Raw genomic sequence first — 22,169 nt, forward strand, 5'->3', positions numbered from 1 at the left:
CATGCCTGCGGAGTAAGAAACGATAAATTTGCCAACTAGTGCTGGAACATCAACCAGGGACTGTGTATACAGCACAACCTAAGACGCATGCAAGAATTAATGTACAGACTGTATGATGGAATGCAGCTTGATTTCATAAACGACAGAAACATTTAATGCAGTTAAGGGCGGGCCTGGTTTCAGGGTAGAACCTAAAACTTGAGAATTGTACCGATGGGAACCTATAGGTTCTAGGTTCCAAATATGCAGGGTAAGTTTTATGTTCCAAACAATGAGAAACTTATTTCGACGGGTAAGTTCTAAGTTCTTAGTTGGAGGAACGTGGAACGTGGAACTTTTAACTTAGAACCTGGAATAAGTTTTAATATTTTTCTTGGTCCTTATCTCCGTACGATCCTCCAATATTCCGTACCGTTTGATGATGAGTATATAATCTGGAAGCATTAGTCAGATTTTTCATTTTATAACTAAGATTTTTACTTTATTAATGTTCATATTTTTTATATGTTTGAATATAAGTTATGATAAGTGGAATTTGGGTAGACCTTGAAATTTGTGATAGGGTAGATCGGGTTTTGAAAAATGAGAAATCTTGTTCCAATGGGTAGGTTGAAGGTTCCGAGTGGAACCTATATGAAATTTGGAACCACTCACCCTTAATGGTAGCTCCTTTCAGATCATGTGAAATGTAAGTTTTACGAACATGACAAAGTAAGGCAGCAACTATCCTCTTTCTAAATGTATCAACTTGCAAATAGTTATGGTATTCAAGGCAGCGACTATCTTCCTTCCACTACATTGATAATATAAACCATGCTCACCTTTTCACCTTTCCAATCCGATTAATCTGACCATAATAGGATGTGTTGACAGCAAAATACTTAAGCATGTATCATATTAATCCTGAAAAATTAAACTGAACATACGTCAACATAGATACAGCTAGCCAAATCTAGAACTACAAGGATTATAACAGTTGAAATAAAAGAGAAGCAATCTTATAGCTAGACTTGTCAAATAGGCAAGTCGCTTTGAGTTGGGTCAGGTAAGTTCATAAATAATCCGATTTAAATTGATTTATTTAACTTATTTATGACCCATTTATCATAATACAAATTTCTCAATCTATACCCAACCCCACTTATACTTGTCCTGACCCATTTAACAAAATCTAGAAAAGCTTGTTTCTTATATTTTTTAATATAAAAATGGTATTGATAAAACACTTTTATGCAATAAAATCTTGTGGATAATTTTTATAATTTTTTTTTTTTATTTTTTTAAATGAAGCTTCATTTTTTAAAAATGTCTTCCAAAAAATCATTTTTTAGAAAAATAACAATCTTGTTTGTTGGTTGCTTAAAGTTTGAAAATAAATTAGAATAATTTTTCTGTCATTCGGTATTGAAAATTTGATTTGATTTTCCTTCGTACACTCCTTTTAATATATATATAAAATATTTTTTTATATTTTTTTAAAAATAAAAAAATTAATTGTTTTTTTAAATAAAAATTATTATTTTTTCCTTATTCCTTCTTTTAGCCTGTCACTAGCCATGGCGATCGCGTTGATAACTAGCCATATGTGAGTTCGAGCTTCACAGGACTCTAGCAAGCTCATCCCTTGCCTAGTTGGTCGTCAGTTGTCACCGTGGCTGGCCATTGGCTGGGGAAGATGGAAGAAGGAAGAAGAAAGAAAGAAAGAAAGAAAAAAAAAGAAAAGAAAAAAGAAAAGAAAAAGAAAAAATATTTAACCTATTGTATCAGTGTCATGCATGTACATGCAAATAGATGTAGAGGACAAAGTATTTCACCTATTGGTGTCGTATGTATGCTTTTGTGCCATAACAACACAATCACCTTGATCAATCCTGTACCTAAGTTTCAAAACTTTACAAGTTTGATGATGGAGGAGGTTATCAAGAGATGTAATAATGCCATCAAAATGGATCAACACAATTAGGTGATACAAAAGCTAGGGGTGACAATTTCCGACATGATTAGACACATCTCGAAAAGCAAACGAATGACACTAATCGACATGAACTAATGATAAATCAGTCTTTAGCAAGGACATGAATTCGCAACCCTAGTTTAATGGTAAACACGAACTATCGAGAGATATCGAGAGAGAGAGAGAGAGAGAGAGAGAGAGAGAGAGAGAGAGAGAGAGGAGGGAGTGTTAGAGAAAATTGCTTAGGATTATGTAGAAATGGAATCAAACTTTGAGGTGTGATACCGCTCTCTTTAAGGAAGTATTTGCCCTATAATGTTTTTTTTTTTTGGTGACCCGAGAACCACCGTACAACCGGCAGCCAGTGACGTAAACTTGGGATGGCACCGCGGGGACCCACCTCCCATGGCATCGCAAGAGAGAGAGAGAGAGAGAGAGAGAGAGAGAGAGAGAGAGAGAGAGAGAGAGAGAGAGAGAGGAGGGAGTGTTAGAGAAAATTGCTTAGGATTATGTAGAAATGGAATCGGACTTTGAGGTGTGATACCGCTCTCTTTAAAGAAGTATTTGCCCTATAATGTTTTTTTTTTTTTTGTGACCCGAGAACCACCGTACAACCGGCAGCCAGTGACGTAAACTTGGGACGGCACCGCAGGGACCCACCTCCCATGGCTTCGCAGGTAAGTTGTGCAATGGGGGCGAGAAGTTTCGAACCTCTACCCTTTTGGTTGTGGAGTCAAGACGCAAACCAACTCGTTCACCATGGGGTGGGTATTTGCCCTATAATGTTACTAATTAATACTTGCCAAAATCCTCCAAGATACAACAAAGTGTAGATTGAGAGTACCATATAACAATTCTCCAATATCTCGAGGATCTTTTAAAGGGAAACGATTAGAAAGATAGCTGTGTTTTTTAGAGAAAAATTCAACAAGCCTTGATAATGTTTGATTCGAAAAGACTGACGTACTTATCTCAGTCTTTTTTAACAGAAGCAGCTCTTTGGAAAATGTTGCAAAATGATTAGTGCTAATTATTATTCATAAGCACCTAATATTGTGGACCGGCACGGAGTATTGTGAGGTCTAACCCACGACTCTTTGTTTTCATTTGAACAAGCCAAAAGATATCCACACTTATATAGTGGCCCATATTCTTTCAACTTTTTTATGTGAGACTAATAAAAACACTTTTATTTGTTTTACAAACAAACAACCAATAAAGAGTTGAGCACGAAGTAGAGATACTTCATCCGATTCCTCCAGTTCTTCTCAATGATCTTCCTCTCTGTTCTCCTTGGACTCGAAGGGTGAAGACCCCTCTCCATTTCCTTCCCTATCACGTTCACGAGAGATAAAGCCATGAAAACAAATTCTATATTATCATCAATGACAACGATGGTCGTCTTTCCCACTGTGGAAAAGAGGTTAAAGAGCCAGATACAGTGCACAGAATGTGGTCAGCAATTCAAAGAAAGTGACATCGTCATAGCTATCGCCCCCTAACATTTGATTTCATGGGACGAATAAGTCCTTGTACGGTCGATTATCAATCCAGATTCACATAATAATCCCTGTTATGCTACACAAGTATGGATAGGAGACTTAACCAAATAACAGAAGCAATTTATAAAACGGGTAATCTTTGAATACTGATAGATTCAAGTTATGTTTTAAAACCACCCGTGCACAATTAAACAAACCAAGTTTCCACTCAAATTCATTGTTGATTTCTTTTCAAAGGACAGTTAATGTTTTGCCACTCGTTCTGTAGTTTCAGTATTTGTAGTTTCAGTATTACGAAGCATTGTGTTGAAATATCACCCATGAATAATAAGCTTTTCGTTAATCACAAACGGAAAGGAGTATATTGTCTTTTCTCTCTTCTTTTTTGCATGTGCTATGTCCATCACTTTTGACATGATAAATTATTTTATAGATTTCTCCATTTCGTACTTTGTTAATTACAACTTTCGCCCACACTTTTTCACATGCTCTTTCCACGACTCTCACATATGAAATCAAGGATACAAGTTTTATTCATGTAAAAGGAACATAATTGCATGTTGTCACTGGGAATGTATATGTTTTTTAATAAAATCATAGGACGGAAATGGAAATATAGTAAATTAAGTTTAGTAGCAAAGCTTGTCTTAAACGAGAAATAATCGATGGATGACGCGAGCGAGGCAACGTCGGAAATGGGAAGTCATCGACCGATGAGGACTCAACGTCAGCCGTCAACTTGGAAATTTTTTCACCTTTGGAACACTAATTTGCACGTGGCGCTGTCGATTCATGTCCTCTTTTTTTTCTTTTTCTTGTCGTTCCAATTCAGGAAAATCAATTTCCATTGTCTGCCTGAGTATCGTATAGACCGGGCAACATTTTAAAACTTCTTTAGACCCTGTTGGCCACGGACAACGACTTAGACTAGCTAAGCCCTTCGTTCATGAATTTTCATTGCATACACTCGCTTATATACTCATAGTGCAGATAGAGTTTTGTGATTACTTGTATTCGTTGTCGAATTCCTCGGTCCATCGCTTTTCGGTTTGTTATGCTCGAAGGAAATGCAGGTTGGCCCGATAAATCTCAGGCTCGAGGAATCTCTACTGACCTCCGGTCAAAATCTAACTAGATGGCACGAACTTTCATCCTTAAAAGTACAGGAAATCGAATTCATAACGGGTTTTTAATCTAAATGCGCAGGTCGGCATTTTAATCTTGTAGATGCAGTATCTAAGCTAATCATCTTTGCTATAGATGAATTTCTGTAGCCCAAATCCTCAAGCGCTGAACTCATTGCTTTCTTCCTTGTACATGGTTTTCTTTGTCCGGTCCTTGCAACTACTATGTGCAATATGCTTCATAACGGAGATTTTATCACTCCTATGTCGGGAAAAGTACAAAAAATTATTAAAAATATTCATGTCAACACCGATTATGTTACGTAGGATGGCTGGCTTTAATAAACAAATTTTGACCGGATGAATTGACTAAATGTCAATATGAAAATATTTATAGTTAAATTGGTTCAATTAAAGTATTTAAGACTAAACTGATACAAATATAATATGTTTATGATTTTTTTTGGGGGTACTTTTCCCCTCCTATATGCTCATCAACTTTTGTCATTATCCACCCAAATTAATCCATGATGCAATGTAACAGAGAATCTACATAAATTGGATGTAATTTTGGTTGCCCTCAAGACACTATACCTAAACTATAGGTATCGATCCATGACTGATCGATCACATACATACCCCTGCCAATACAATGAATAGGCCTCGCACCTCAGGCTCTTCCTACATATAAGTCAAGAGAGACCGCATGGATTTGGTGGGCTTAAGACCATCCAATACGATCCGTTGGCTTTTTGATATACTTGGAAATTTCTTGGCCAGCACCCCAGGCCAAAGCGACTTGCGGTATTATGATGTCTTCTTTCGTTGTTGTTTGAGGTTTTAGTGCGAACGGATGACCCTATTGATAGGGAGCGGCTAGCATGACCGTCCACTATCAAATCGATAAACTTCTTAAACCGGTCTTAATTTTTCACTTGGTTTCTTCTTCTTTTATTAACCTCTATATTTCCATATTAAAAGCTTAAATTTAGAGACAAGAATCAGAAGAGGGCCCAAATAATCAATGTTCTTGAGTATTATTATTTTGATTTATTTCTTTAAATAAGACAAGAAAATCGTTTTTGTTTTATGCATAACCGATATCATTAGTTTTAATTTTAGGTCACCGGAGAGTTCTTTTAGAGCAACTTGATACAAGTGAAAGGAATGAGGAGTCATTTCATTGCACAATGACTCCATTATTAGTTATAAAGCTAGTGATTCAAGTGCTATTTCATCTTCTGAATTTAATAAATCTTTATATTGACATCAATTTTTATTCCCTTTTAGCAAGTGGTAATATTCTTCTACACATATCTATTTATATTTTAATATCTAATTTATTTTCTATTTATTCATATTAAAAAATATTAATTCTATGGGCGCTCTTCTGATTTTTGTCTTTAAATTTAAGAGCGGTTTGAGAAGTCTAGGGGTTTCCTCAAAATGAATCTGCGGCGGCCCCATGACCATTACACGGACAGTCATGCAAGCATTTCCACCATAGAAATTGCGGCCTTCACGCATTACAGACGGGCGCAGATACCACAGCAAATTAAAAATGTGGGTCAGATTCGACTGTCCCACCCTCCTTATCAAAGACCCTTGAGCCAACCGATTCCACCAATAGCGGCCTGGCGATCGAAGCTCGACACGTTGTGGCCCCGTGGACTTCTGTGGTTCATCTAGCTGCAGAGATGGGACCAATTCGAGGTGTCCCAGCCCATGCAAGCCGTTCTGCACGGGTCCAACTCTAATCAGTATGCGGAAAGGCTGTTGTGCCTATGTCGATCCAAGTCGGCGTGATCGCAGTAGTCCTGATTCAGCTTGATATTTGCAATGACTGCATTCCCACCTAAGAGTCGTCTTGATTCATCTGGTGCCCGTTTAAGGTTCTCTGACGTCTCTTGCCATATTTATTGCCATGATTGTAAGAGATTCCAACATAAATCATGCTATTATCGTAGGAGATTATGTTGCGATGCTCCTACAAGTCTCAGAAACCTCACCATCAAAAAGAAGACAATCGATAGATAGCTGAAGAAACACCGACGATGGGCGGTCAGAAAGGCTTACATGGTTAATCGTTACATGTTCCTGCACCTAAATTGCAATTTGTGGAACGGTGAATATGGCGGGTTTGTATCTGGAAGATGCATATGTTCGAGGAGATTCGAAAGCCCAAGCGCGGCTTTGATTCCAAGGTCCCAACCAGATCAGCAATTTGTTTTGACTTCTGGTATGCGCACCATTCAGACATATATGACCACAACATTTATGAGAAATAAGAAAAAGGAAAATTGCCAACTAGTTGAGAGCTAGAACATCAACCGGGCCCTTCAGACTAATTTGTGCATTCAGAACTACTAAAGACGTATGCAAGAATTGGCATTTCGACAGACTGTACGATGGAACAAAATTCACAAGCTGAAACATTGGAAAACTTGCCTTCGAGATCGCTTCATGGTTTAATTTGCATTTGTGGGTTTTAGAAATTCCATACGTTAGGACTTAGTCCACAGTCCCATAACTTTGGATGAAATTCTTCATGACCTCCATCGTCTGCGGATCCATTTACGAATGTTTTCAGCCGTTCGGATATCATCACTGTGCCTAAACCGGACTCACTGATCTGCAAAAATATCAAGAAATATCCAACAAATATGAAGCTTCTCTAATAATTAGGTTTTACCAAGAAAAAGATTTTTTGTCGGCTAGCGAACGCGATAAATATCTAGTTCAGGTCGAGAATGAATTTCGCCACTCCTCTTGAAAATGATTTATGTGGACCTTCAGAAGGCAAGCTCCGATTTCAATAAATGGAGATTAATTGCGTACCATTGCATGGACCAAGTGGTGGACCGAGTTCCCGGCGGCGGAGAAGTTGGCGTTTGGTACCTTGACCTTTTTCTCGTTGGGCATCCGGAGAATCTCCAAGAAGATGAACTGATCATGTAGCCTGCTAGTTAATATCGGGAGTGGGTTTCGACTCCCACGCCCTGTAAGAGGCAGGGCAAAAGTTTGAGAGTGAGTGTAGAGTAGACATAGAGTAGGACATACCAAAAAAAAAAAAAAATATCACCTCCCAAGAAGAATCTCTCGCTCTTATCTCAATTTGAGGAGATTTAATGGCCGTTGACGCGTTGCTGCTTGTTTTTGGGCTCGGTCTCTTCTTGCCCATTAGGTTTCCTTTCTAATCCTCAGCTTCCTTCTCTGCTGTCTCCAGGCCTTTTATATATCTTATGGCTTTGTCTATCCGTTCAGTCAGTGATTTCGCTTCCTGCTTTTATTCATCATGTCAAAGATCCTCTCGTAATGGAAACCACTCATACACGTGCATGTACGTGGAAATGGTGTTAGAAATTAAACCAAATTTATTGGTGTAGATAACTGTTCGATATGCGCATTGAAAAAAGTCATAATTGTTGCATTATCTTTAATGAGTATGTTTGTCATTATCTATAATGAGTATATTCCTAGTTCTAGGTGTAGTGATTGTTTTTAGAGTTAAGGTGAAATAAATCTACAGCCCTATTTATCTTCTCTTCCTTGTGTGAGTTATGAGCGTTTCACCTTCAAATTATTTTCATCAAAGTGGTATCAGAGCTTGTGGTTTGTGATCATGGTGCCAACAACCAATCAACTTCCTCTTCAATACCCTCGTCTTACCAAAGACAACTATGGTAATTGGGCCGTTAGAATGAAAGCTTTACTCGGCGCCTATGGTGTGTGTGAACTTGTCAACACTGGCTATGATGAGCCAAATAATGAAGCTACCTTGAACCAGAACTAGAACCAGAGGAATGCCTTGGAGAAGTTCGTTCGAAAGATCAATAGGCCCTTCCAATCATCTATCAAGCCTTAGATGATTCATTGTTTGAAAATGTTTTGAATGTTGCTATTGCTAAGGAGGCATGGGAGATTCTTCACAACACACATCAAGGAGTGCAAAAAGTTCAAAAGATCACCTTCAAACCTTTAGAGGTGAATTTGAGGTAATTCATATGAAAGAATTTGAATATATTGTCGATTATTTCACATGAGTTTTGGCGATCATTAACCGGATGAAAAGAAATGGAGAAGACATTTTAGATGTTCGTATTGTCGAGAAAATACTTTGGTCCTTAGACAAGAAGTACAACCATATTGCTGTTGCAATTGAAGAATCCAAAGACTTGGATGCCATGATGATTGATGAGCTTATGGGTTCATTACAAGCCTATGAAGAAAGGTTCAGAAGATAAAAGATTGAACTGGTGGAGGAAGCTCTCCAAATGCAACTAACCATCCAAGATGAGAAGGAGCAAAGAAGAGATCCCGTGCAAACTTGCGGGACAAACAAAAATCGTGATTGTGGTCGAGGCCAAGGTTGCTTTTAAGGAAGAGGTGATGGTAGATACCGGTATCAAAGAGGTGTTCGTGGAAGAGGAAAGAACTCGACAAGCCAATGGTCTGATAAATCTAAAATTCGATGTTATCATTGTTATAAACTTGACCATTATGCTCATGACCGCTAGAATAAGGAGAGTAGTAGAGCAAATGAAAAGGCAAATTTGGTGAATGTCACCTATCGCGACCCGATCTCATCGCCCTCGATCCCTCAAAATCACAAGGAGAGAAAATGGGGAAATGTCGAATTTATGCATACTTAATCACGAGAGTTCCCTCATGGCTCACATTCTAAAATACATCATCACTTCACCTTTCAGATCAAGCATTTCGTGAGTTCCCTTCATGAGATCGCGAGCTCTCTTAAACTTGCACCTTGCATGACAACAGAGTGTCGTGATCCATATCTACACAAACGACACACCTCGGAAGAGGAGATTGGGTGTGGATATTAGATTTAAGGATACTTTTATCATGGTAACCCTCTCGACAGTACACTTTGTCCATAATGATGACATCACTTCATTCTTTGGGGTACTCACATATCGAGTATGCTAAACCATGGTGAGTTTCATCAAAACTCGTACCCCGCGCGACAGGTTTATTTATATGGTCTAGTTGTTTATGACAACTTAAAAATAAGATGAGAGTCGACACTAGCCTCGTTTTGAGGGTGTGACCGTTCGTGACCCATACGTCTGAGACATCGATAGGCTAGAAAACCCAATCGAGGGTCATGAGTGTTCTCTTGATTCCTATGTGACAAAATATCTAGGTTTGGGGACTTGGATTATACTAATATTTCTATTAGCGCAATTTGGTACCTAAATAGTATGTTGTGTTTTCCTAACGTGTCTTTACATTTCTTCTTACATTTTCGGGATCATTAGTCCCAAATTAAATGATCATGCATGGTTGGTCATTTTCATACTATCATATTTATAGAAAATAAGAAAAGAAAGCAATAAATGGAATTTAAATTATAAGACAGTAAGTAAACTATCAAAGAAAGCAATCAATGGAATTTAAATTATAAGACAGTAAGTAAACTATCAAAGAAAGCAATAAATCTACTATGCAATCTTAGAAAATATAAAAGATAAATATAATTGGAAAAAAGATAAGAGGAAGAGAGAAAACCCATAATTCATCGGGCTTTATACAACAAAGATAACTCGAGACATATGTCGGAAAAATGAATAATACATGATAACAGTCGAAATAGACATCAACCTCCACCATCTTCGCGCTTTCTCCATCTTTGAGATCCTATTCTAAACCTAATCTAGGAAATCTATAACTAGGTGCATATAATGGAGAGAAACAAGCCTGCATATCAAAACAATAAAAAAATGACATCATGTCAAGATTAATACTTTAAAGAAATTTTAATATGAAAGTCAAATTTTGGGGCTTCGGGGTCGACCTTTATCTTTCATGCGAGGGTCCTACTAAAACACCTACTCAATCCATTTTTGATCCATTTTTGTGACTTATAGCAATTATTGACTAATTGTGTTCTCACATGGCCAATAACGCTTATAAGTCTCTTAACTAAGTGATCTATGTGATCTTAGGGTTGTTTCTTGATATCATGCATTGACCGTACTATTCATTTAAAAGTCACATGCATTGCAGAAATTTGAACATGCATGCAGGTCTTTTGAACTTTATTTGTCAATCAATCAAACAGATGAGTAAGCCGTCAGCGGATCACTTATTACCAAAGTCATGTGTCAATGTCATGTGTCAATCATAAACACATACATTTCTAATAGATATTGTGACTATATGTATAAGGGGTACATGTGATATTTCAAAAATACATTTCGAAATCATCCATGAAAAGTTTTGAGACAAAGTAATGTCTTAATTATAAAAGGCATTCAATTGTCAAGGCTAGCCCAGGGCTTGCATAAATGTACTCACAAGCGTCGCAGGCATTTTGAATACAATTCAAACCGTAACTTTCACGTAAAAAATGTTTGAAAATATTTAAGATTAAGGAATACTTAGGCTGTATAATATATTCAATTGCCAAGACTAGCCCAGGACTCACATAAATGTACTCACAAGCATTGTAGGCATTTTGAATATGGTCCAAACCACGATTTTTCCTTAAACCAACTCGAATTTTGGAGAAAGTCTTATTAGAAATTGTTTTTGAGAAACATCACATATACCAAAGTATTTTTTGAAAGATATAATTTGAAAATGTCAATTGTTTAATAACAAAGATCAAAACATTTAGAACAACTTTTATGAAAATAGCATGGCTAATTTCATGCACAAACTAACCTGAAAGGTATAACTAAACAATCACAATCATGTTTATATTAGGAGATTTCAAAATAAAGCTGTAAAGATAACAAAATTGAGTAATATCCATTGATAATCTAGCTATGGAAAAATTTCATAATATATATGACATGATAATGAACAATTTTTGTGAAAAAACTTACCTAAAAGATCTACACATGATTTACAAAAATTGGACAACAAGTAACAACATGTCAGAAATTTGTCAAATCAGCAAGACACTCAGCCAATATCACAATGATTTGTCCTATCAAAACAACTCTAAAAATCACCAAATTTTCACACAATACAATCAATATGTAGATAAACAAGTTTTATTAAGATGTCAAATGTAAAATCCTGATAGAAAAAATGGAATAAAAATATCAAAAATCTGTCTAAACAGGGGTTAGAATAGGGGCCCGAATTTGAACCCATGTTTAGATTCTGATTTATTTTTGAAAAAAATAGAAAGTAGTTCAAATGATGAGCGATTAGCATGAAATTAATGGCATTGGAAACTTCTAGGTGTACTTTTCGACTTTCTAGAAGGGCTTGAGTCCAAACTAGGTCAACTAGGTGCTCTAAGATCAAGATTTCAAAAGGTGCACATGCCTGTAACTAAAAATCAGAACACAAACATGCATTGATAAATCTCAAAATTATTCAAGTAATGTATTAATAAATATGCTTGAGAGTTTTTTAGTGAATATATGCTCTTGCGGCACAAATTTAACATGTAAAATAACACTCAAATGCAATGACGCGAATATATATATTCAAACCTTGTAACGTGAGGTTTAAGTGCCAAGAAGACATTATTTCAAAGTTTAATTTCTAAGTTTCTCAAACAACATGGTAAGATGCATAAATACCAAGATTTCATTTCAACATTGATTTCACCGAACGTGCATAATTTCAACCATCTCAAGATGTGCGAGAATTCTACATATAGAACATACAATGATGAACGTTTCCTGTTTAAGAATTCAAAACCTAAATGTGATCGTACGAATCACGGCAAAAATGACAAAACAAAGATGTATATTTAGACTATGTACCGATGCAGCACATTTTAACCTTAATTCAAGCAATTGACTCACTTGCCAATGTCAAGACTTTGCAAAGAATGCATCAATTGAACATATGTATCATGTTTTATAACTCTCATGAAGAATTTGAGACCAAATAGGTGCATTTGTGGACTCAATTTCATCAAAATAAAATTCGGACAAATGTAAAACAAAGTGTCCTATGTTCAGATCTAAGTGATTTTGACCTAGTTAAACATGTCTAAAAATTTCGAAAAAATATACAAGATATGAACAATACTACTACAAACAACTTTCATGAAGAAAATTTATTTCAAAACTCAACACAAAAATTAGTACAAAAATGGAAAATTTAGAGACCAATATGGAACAAATTGTTTTTACCAAAATAAAATAAAATATGGAACAAATTGACTTAGGTTTGGATCTAAGTAGATCTGGCCTAGTTAAGCACATTTAAAAATCATGAAAAAATTCTAAAATGTGAACAAAACTCATGAAGAAAATATTGTCCAAAAGTTATCACAAAAGGCTACACAAAAATAGTAAAGTCTCATTTTGGAACAAAAACAGAACCGAAAATCCAATTGAATTACAGCAGAATTGCTCATATTCGAAGATGTTTTCCGAGGGTCAAACGATACTCGATTGAGGCATACGATCTACCATTTCGAATCTTGGGATGTCTATTATCTAATTCTAAGAGGACTTGAGTTGAAACGAGGTCGTCTCGGACCTCGTTTTGGCCAAAATAGTAAGTCAGTCCTACATCTACGAAATTGCAGATTTAAGACTAATCAAGTTCAATCATCCACACTCATTATACCAATCACATTCAAACTTTAGTGAAATCATCTATGAGTATATATCACTAATATCGAACCATAGCCTCGGTTGGTTAAACCGGCCTTGCTTCATGAGGTTTGAGATTGAGAAATTATCTTTTGATGTGATTTTTTTTTGTTAATTATGACCACAATCAAATGAATATCGAACCTCCGGATCAATCTTCGATCTTTAAAGATGTAGATTAGATTGTCACGGATTGCCACAAAGCTAGCTAGATTGCCAGTCTAGTGGTTGAAACCAAAATCAGTCCGAATTGGACCGATCTTCGCACTTTTAGAAGGAAGATGATCACTGGAGCTATTCTGGTAATCCTTCAAGCTGTCCTCAACCATCGTGAGGTTGAAGATCCTCCAGAGCATCAATTGGGAGCAGTTGGCCAGAGGGAACACTGGCAGTGGCTGTCGGTTCAACCAATTGAACCGATCAAGACGATGACTAGCTTCGATGCCAGTCCCTGAAGTGCCGGCTAGAAGATTGCCGATCTAGATTTGCCAACGGCCTTTCAACGATCCAAACTTGTGAGTGGAGAAGAAATACAATGAACTAATTGTTAGCAGCAAGCGTCGATGAAGCGACTGTCGATGAGGGGAAGATTGCCGATCTAGATTTGCCAACGGCCTTTCAACGATCAAACTTGTAAGTGGAGAAGAAATACAATGAACTAATTGTTAGCAGCAAGCGTCGATGAAGCGACTGTCGATGAGGGGCTAAATCAACGGTGGTTAGAGAGAGAGAGAGAGAAAGAGAAAGGGATGAGGGTTCAAGGTTTTGGCGCCAAAAACATAGAGAGAGAGAGAGAGAGAGAGAGAGAGAGAGAGAGAGAGAATATTGTGCAAAATTAAAAAGCCATTGAAAATTGAGGAAAACTTCATTTATATACTCCTCAAATTAAGTGATTTTAGCCGTCGATTTGATCCGACGATCGAAATTTCAATTCGACGGTCCAAAATCAATTTTGAAGGCTACATCATAATCTCGAGGTGTTTGGTATCGGGTAATTAATCTAGTGGATTTGATTTGCAAAAAACCAAGCTAAAATTGGAAATTGCGTCAATATGTCCAATTATGGATTAATTTGCAATTGGGATAAGTGCTGCAGAAGTCCTAATACTTGTCACGAAAATGTAATTGAGTCCTAAAACTTGTAAAAAGTGTAATCAAGTCCTAAAACTTATCAAATTGTTTCAATCGAGTCCTAAAGTTAACACCGTTAGCCCTTTTAACGGAAAATGCTAACATAGCGTTGACGTGGTCTTTTAAATATTTTTTCTTTTTCAGATGGCTTTTTTAATTATTTTTTATTCCATTTTTAAATAGATTTGAAAACTAAAAAGAAAAGAAAATTTATTTTTTAAAATTGTTAAAAAAAATAAAAAGATAAAGCAGCTCATCCCCTATTGCCACCCCCTTGCCGCCGATCGCTTGAGAGGTCGGCGACGGCCCCTCCAAGAAGGCTTCCTTTTTTAAAAAAAAAAAACTAATTTTTCACTTTTCTTTTTTTAATTTTTTTAATCTAATTTAAATAAAAAAATTATAAAAACACATGGAAAATAACAAAAAAATAATTTTAAATGCTACGTCGGCATTTTCTATTAAAACAGTTGACAGCGTTAACTTTAGCACTCGATTGAAATAATTTGACAAGTTTTAAGATTTAATTACACTTTTTGCAAGTTTTAAGATTCAATTGTATTTTCACGACAAGTTTTAGGACTTTTGTAGCACTTATCCCTTTGCAATTTAATGAAATTCAAGGGTCAATCTATAAAATTTTGAGAAATTTAAGGTGCAGAAGTAAAATTGATTTTGAGAGGATCTCGGAATCGATTGCCAGAGGTCAGGAATCGGTTGGCAAGGGGCTAAACTGGCCAGCCCCATCGGCGGCCGATCAAATCAGTTAGACCGGTTCGATTCGATTCAACTAGATTTTGAACAATTTGGTTCGATTCCGACTGTCTTGTCAACTTTGGACACTGTGGGTCTAAAATTTATGCAATTTGATCCCTAAATGACCAAATTGAAAGGAATTTTATTTTTAAAAGAAGAAATTGACCAATTAAGTTACAATTAAGTTAATCAAACCTTATGAACATGATCTAGGGTCTTTGATTGACCTAATTGAATGATTATCAAGAAATTGACCTTAAATTGAATCGCTCAAGCTTATATCACAAATGAATCTAAGCCTAATATTAAAATTAGACCTAGATTCATGATATTAACCATAGTCATGAATGAGTCAATTCGAATTTTGTTGATTGAAACTTAATTGCTTGATTTTCTAATGCTTTAAAGGATAAAAATTCAAACTAATGAGTTTTGGTGTGAATTGATCAAAATCGATTTTGGATTTAGACTTATTTTAAGAAAATGATTGAGAAACAATTGTCCATTCACATGACATTTAAGAATCGATTTCGGTCCCCTAATTAGGGTTTAAAGTGGCAATTCGCATTTTGACACTGTAAATCGTGAAATTAAATGCACAGGCGAATTTAAAGCAATTCTTAAACCTAATGTCAAAGAAACAACTACACCTAATTATTATTAGAATAAAAATAATTTTATTTTTGGTCAATTTAGAATCTTAAAACTGTAAGAAATCAAGGTTTTTAATTGAATTTTGTGATCTCAAGCCTTCTCCTCTCTGCGATGGAGAATTCTCTCTACTAGCTGGGTAGTACTCCTCCACTTTCATCACAGAAGGTAAACGATAATCCCTAACCCTTCCTCTCCAATTACACCTTTCGGAATGGGGAAAACCCTAGATTACAGTAATGCCTATTCTCCAGCGATGGTCTGGAATCTGCTCAACCGTCTGCAGGTAAAACCCTAATCCCTCACCATCCTTGAATCAACCATGGTCTTCTTCAACCAAACGAAACCTCTTAATCCATCACCAAACCACCAACTCAGAGATCATCACACCACATACAATCCAGAGCTCCCTTCAACCTAATCGAACAGAGACCACTGACACCAAATCCCACACCAGCAAGTCAGGCTGCGATTCCATCTCTATCTTGCCCCTGGAGAAAGGATGAATGATCAATATGAGGAAGAGAGATGAGTGAATGCTCTCTGCAAAAGCCTAGGAAAGCTGTGGTCGGAAGACGATGTGATTGATGTAACATGTGAGATTTCAGAAGAAAATTTGATAGCATGTCGCAAAACCCTATTGGGGAAACTCTTCTCAAAGCCGAATGTCAACTATACAGCCTTTATCGGTGTTATGAAAAAAGCTTGGAAAGTGGATAATGTTACCTGCACAACGATAGCACCTAGGTATTGCTCATTTTCCTTTCCATCTGAGGCAGACAAACAGCGAGTACTCGATTCTGGACCTTGGTTCTTCTCAAGCAACTTACTAGTACTGCAGGAATGTGAACTGGATACCCCTGGAATCTGCTATGACTTTACTCACTGTGCATTCTGGGTGAATATTTTGGGCCTTCCCCTGGGGTGAACGTCAGCTGCAGTGGTCTGAAACATTGCATCAAAAATAGGTGAAGTGATAGATGTTAAACTAGAAGTAAAGGGAGACAGTAGCTACAAAACAGGGAAGGCAAGAGTCAAGCTTAATCTGGAAGAACCCCTTAAGACAGGAGTGTTAGTAAATCTGGATAAAAAAAGGCTATGGGTGGAATTCAAATATGAAAGACTTCTGCATTATTGCTATTCTTGCGGGAAAATAGGTCACTATGCAACTGATTGCACAGAAATACTATATGAGAACTCAGGGTTGGCTGAAAACTTACTAGGTAGATTTGGGCACTGGTTGAGAGCTGAAGCGAAGGCACTAAGTCCGTATGGAAATATCTTTTACGGTATGCAAGAAATCCCACCAGAAGATGATGAGCAAGTACCTGAGACTCCTTTAGGAGAACAACAGAATGCCACAAACCCAATAGAGGAGAACTATTACCCCACCCTTCCTTTAGCAATTGTCCCTATGGAGAGAAAAGTAACCCAGAAAAGAGGGAACAATTGCCTAGATGAAGAATCAGAAATGGTGATATATGTGGAACAACATAAGGCAGCAGAGGAGGAAATGCAAGAGAATCCAATAAGTGAGAAGGGGCTAATCAGAAAGAAATCGAAAAGTGCAAAGGCCTCATCATAAAAAAAAAAGGGAAAAGGTTTTGTCTCTATGGAGCTAATACATCAACTACATCAGTACTAGAACATACACAGCTGGTGGAAACTCCTATAACAATGGCTGCGAAATCAGACCAATGGGCTTTGGTGGCTAGCCCTAATAAGCCACCTAATCAGCCATGAAAATTCTGAGCTGGAACTGTCAAGGGTTGGGCACACCCTTGACAGTTCAAGCCTTGCGAGTCCTAGTGACTCAAGAAAGGCCTAGAGTTATGTTCATTATGGAAACAAAAAATCAAGTGCAAAAAGTGCTTAGAATAAGGAGAAAACTGAAATTTCAAAACAGTTTTATAGTTGATCCGGCAGGGACAGCAGGGGGTATGGCTATCTTCTGGGATGATCAGGTCATAATATCTATTGACTCTTCCTCGGCATATGCTATAAATGCCCAATGTCAAATTAAAGCTACACAACAGAGAATGCAGCTGGCGTTCATTCATGCTCCAAATGAATTTAAAGAGGGAGTCTTGTTATGGGAAGCTATATACAGAGAAAGTCTCCCCTATCAACAACCTTGGCTCTGTCTAAGGGATTTTAATGAGATCCTATACAACTGGGAAAAGGTGGGCAAGCACCGAGCTGAAACTCACTGACTCACAGCCTTCAGAGATTTCATTCAACGCTGTTCTTTAATGGATTTGGAGAGCAAAGGTTGTGCGTTCACCTGGACAAACAACAGAGAAGGGGATTAGTTAGTAAAGAAGCGTCTGGACAGAGCTCTTTGCACTGCTACTTGGAGAACAATATATCCTATAGCAGAGAGTACAACATTACCACCTATAAGGTTTGATCACAGCCCTATCCTAGTCTCACTTAACCCACAACGGAAGAAAAGGGCACAAAGATTCAAATATGAAGCATTCTGGACCGAGGAAGAAGAATGTACACAAGTCGTTAAGGAAATTTGGGCTGATCCCGGTATCCAACAGCTAACAGTGGTGGAAAAACTACAAATTACAGCAAACAAGCTGATGAAGTGGAGCAAAAACCGTTTCCTAAATGCTAAAATGAGACTTGCATGGCTAACTAATGAACTTCAAATTTTGATGAATAGAACGGCAAAACTACAAGAAAGTGCAGCAGCGAAGAAAATCACACAAGAAATAGAACAATTGTGGAGACAAGAGGAGATGTATTGGGGCATGCGATCCAGAATTAGATGGCTTAAATGTGGTGATCGCAATTCCAAATTCTTTCATGTGACAGTTATATAGAGAAGGATCAGAAATAGAATATCCATGTTGAAGAATGAAGAAGAAGTATGGGTAAGAGAGGAGCAACATCTACAAGAAATGACTGGGAAATACTTCCAAAACTTATATCAATTAGTAGGCTACAGAGATTTTCAGCCTATACTACAGAATATTCCTGCCTTGGTGAACGAGAATATGAATCACGGGTTAGTGGCAGAGGTTAGTATGGAGGAAATAACTACTGCTATGCAACAATTAGGAGCAACTAAAGCTCCTGGACCAGATGGGCTTCATGGACTATTCTTTCGAAGACACTGGGCAGATTTATGTCAGGATATCCTCAAAGAAACACATAACTTTTTCAACACAGGATACTTAAACCCCGAAATGAACAAAACCCATATAACCCTCATCCCAAAAATCACAAACCCTGAAAAACTTGAGCAGTACAGACCAATCAGCCTATGCAACTTCATTTATAAAATTATTTCCAAAGTGATGACAAACAGACTTAAACCACTGCTACCTAGCTTAATTGCTGAAGAACAAAGCGCTTTTGTGGGGGATAGGCAAATCCAAGATAATATATTGATTGTGCAGGAAGTGCTACACAGGTTGAGAACAAGGGAGAATAAACGAAAGTTTCAAGCTATGCTAAAGCTAGACATGCATAAGGCTTATGATAGGATTGAATGGGATTTCCTCAGGGCAAGCTTAATCAAAATGGGTTTCTGTGAGCAATGGGTCTAGTGGGTTATGCAGTGTGTTTCAACAGTCACGTTCAGCATAAATTTCAATGGGGAATCTCTGCCCTACTTCAAGCCTACACGCGGAATTAGACAAGGTGATCCACTTTTGCCCTATTTATTCATTTTAGTGGCAAATGTGCTCTCACACATGATGAAACAAGCAATAGCTGATGGCACATTAAGAGGAATCAAGTTAAGTCGCAGCTGCCCTACTTTATCACATCTATTATTCGCAGATGATTCTATTTTTTTCCTAAATGGAACAATATTGGAGTGTCAAAACCTAGCCACTATTATACATCAATACTGCTTTGCATCTGGTCAGGCCATAAACCGCAACAAATCAGGCATATATTTCAATAAAACCTGCCCAAACAACTTGAGGAGAAATATGGCTTCTGAACTACGTGTGACGGAAATTGAAAAAACTGGGAAGTATTTAGGAATGCCGTCGGATTGGGGGGCTTCAAAGAAGGATATGTTTGGCTGGATTCTGCAAAGGTTCACATGAAATTGCAAAGTTGGAAGGATAATTTATTAACGAAAGCGGGAAAGGAAATCTTAATTAAATCAGTTATACAAGCCATTCCTCAATATGCCATGTCTATTTTCAAAATCCCTATTTCGATTTGCAAAGCTATAGAGATGAAAGTGGCGAATTTCTGGTGGAGAAACAGCACCATGAGTGCTGGGATACATTGGAAAAAATGGGAAAATCTGAAAATTCGAAAGGATGAAGGGGGTCTTGGCTTCAAGGATCTAATAGCTTTTAACAAGGCTATGTTGGGAAAATAAGCATGGAGAATTTCTCAGCATCCTCAGTCCTTACTAAGCAGAGTAATGAAAGGGTTATACTATCCACAGAGCGAATTTTGGAAGGCTGGCAAAGGATCTAGATCCTCATGGGGATGACAGAGTATAGTGATGGGAAGAGACTCTATTTCTCCGAACATAATGTTCTCTGTTGGGAATGGTAATGCAATATCAATTAGAGAGGACAAATGGCTCAAAGCGGAAAGATTGGCGGCTCGGCTATGGATGGGGAACCAAGGCAGGTGGCTGGTCTCATAGATCTAGAGACTGGAAATTGGAATGAACATTTGATAAAAGCATTGTTTGACGACCAAAAAGTCCAAGACATATTAGCAACACCAATCGGAATGCCTAATGAAGAGGATAGACTGGTATGGGAGAAGACCAAAACAAAGATATACACAGTTCAAAGCGGATACTATGCCAACAGAGACAATCCACCAAACAAAAAAGCACAAGTAGGCACTCCATCATATCAAGCAGCCATCGCAACTTCTTCGCATCAGCCAAAACCAGCATTACGGAAGTTTATATGGCAATCAAATAGCCTACCCAAGGTTAAACATTTTCTATGGAATGCATGCCACAACGCAATACCCACAATGGAAAATTTATACAGGCGGAAAATAGTACCTGATCCGCTGTGCCCTATTTGCAAAAAGGAAGCTGAAACAGTCGAACACACCCTGCTGTTATGCTCCTGGATGACAAGGATTTGGAAAGCCGCCCCTGCACATCAAAGTGTCAAGAATAAGGTTAACCAGATTCGACAACTGGCTGTACATGGTTAAAAAAAACCCAACCACTTCAAAAAGGTTTGACCTCATCACGTTTACCCTCTGGAGCATTTGGAAAGATCACAATCAGTTCATATATGACCATCGCCCTCTGCACCCACAGCAAACGATTTTCAAAGCCGAGGCTTTACACGAGAGCTACTCCATTTGGAACAACACAAAGAAAGGAGAGCAACATAGCGAAACCATACCTCAACGATGGAAGCCCCCATCCCCTGATTCGCTGAAAATCAACATTGATGCCTCTTTTCTCCCAAGCAGCGACGCCGAAACAGAAACAAGAGGATATAGGGGAGGACGCGAGAACAGAGGAGCCATAGCCTGCTTGTGCCGCGACTCCAGGGGACGGGTTGTTGATGGATTCGCGAAACTGGTGGCTGCGTCCACGGCAGAACAGGCGGAGGCCATTGCCCTCCTCGAAACCCTAATTTTCCTCTCTAACCGAACTCACCTTTCACTGGAAGTGGTATCCGATTGTCTCCCCCTCATGCACAGTTGCAACACTTTGGAAGACTTCAGTTGGGAAGCGAAGTCTGCTGTGGGTCGGGCCAAAACAAAACTGAAGCTGTTTCGGGCCATTTCCTTGGCCCATTGCAACAGAGAATCCAACCGGCCTGCGGATTGGTTGGCGAAAGCGTGCAGGAACAATACTCTTCCACATAATTGGCTTCAGAATCCCCCACCTGCCCTGTTTGATTTACTATGTGCTGATGCTTTTAATGTATTTTCTCCACATATGACTTAGTTATTTCAATGAAATCGTTACTTATGACCAAAAAAAAAAAATTTGAATTTTGTGAAATTTTCGACACAAAAGTCAGATTAACATTAAAAGAAATGTTTTTGTAGATTTTTTTTAAAATTTTTTTTCTATTCTTTTGGTCAAAGGTTTAACCAAAAGCCAGCCATTTAGTTGACTTTTCCTAGAATGTCGATTTTTTGGTCCAGTCTTTGAATTTTTGAGAAATTATTTGACAAAAGTCAAATTAAGGTTTAATGACATTTTTTTTATTATCAAAAAGTCAATTTTTTACCGGGAATTGACTTTTGATCAAAGAATTGGCCAAAAAGTCAACTTAAAAGTCAACCGTTTGATTTTTTGGGGTTTTTTTTTTCTTGAAAATGAACTAAAAATTGTTTAAGAATAATAATGCAAAAGAAAGAAATAAAAACAACACTTGTTGGTCGAGAAATGGGACTCCATCGCGATCAGAAACCCAAATCTTGATTTTTTATCTTTTAATAACACGTCTACTAATTATCAAGTATCAACAAGAACAGTCAAGTTTTA

General features: G+C 37.5%; 1 protein-coding gene across 1 annotated transcript; it reads left to right on the plus strand.

Moving 5' to 3' along the window:
- The first annotated feature begins 20,269 nt into the window (after window positions 1-20,269).
- LOC120289747 lies at window positions 20,270-21,623 on the plus strand. The gene is made up of 2 exons (XM_039305089.1): window positions 20,270-20,860; window positions 20,982-21,623. Exons 1-2 carry the CDS (start codon window positions 20,270-20,272, stop codon window positions 21,621-21,623), a joined length of 1,233 nt encoding a protein of 410 aa, XP_039161023.1.
- The last annotated feature ends 546 nt before the right edge of the window (window positions 21,624-22,169 follow it).

Source organism: Eucalyptus grandis, chromosome 11 (assembly GCF_016545825.1).
Source record: "Eucalyptus grandis isolate ANBG69807.140 chromosome 11, ASM1654582v1, whole genome shotgun sequence".
NCBI lineage: Eukaryota > Viridiplantae > Streptophyta > Magnoliopsida > Myrtales > Myrtaceae > Eucalyptus > Eucalyptus grandis.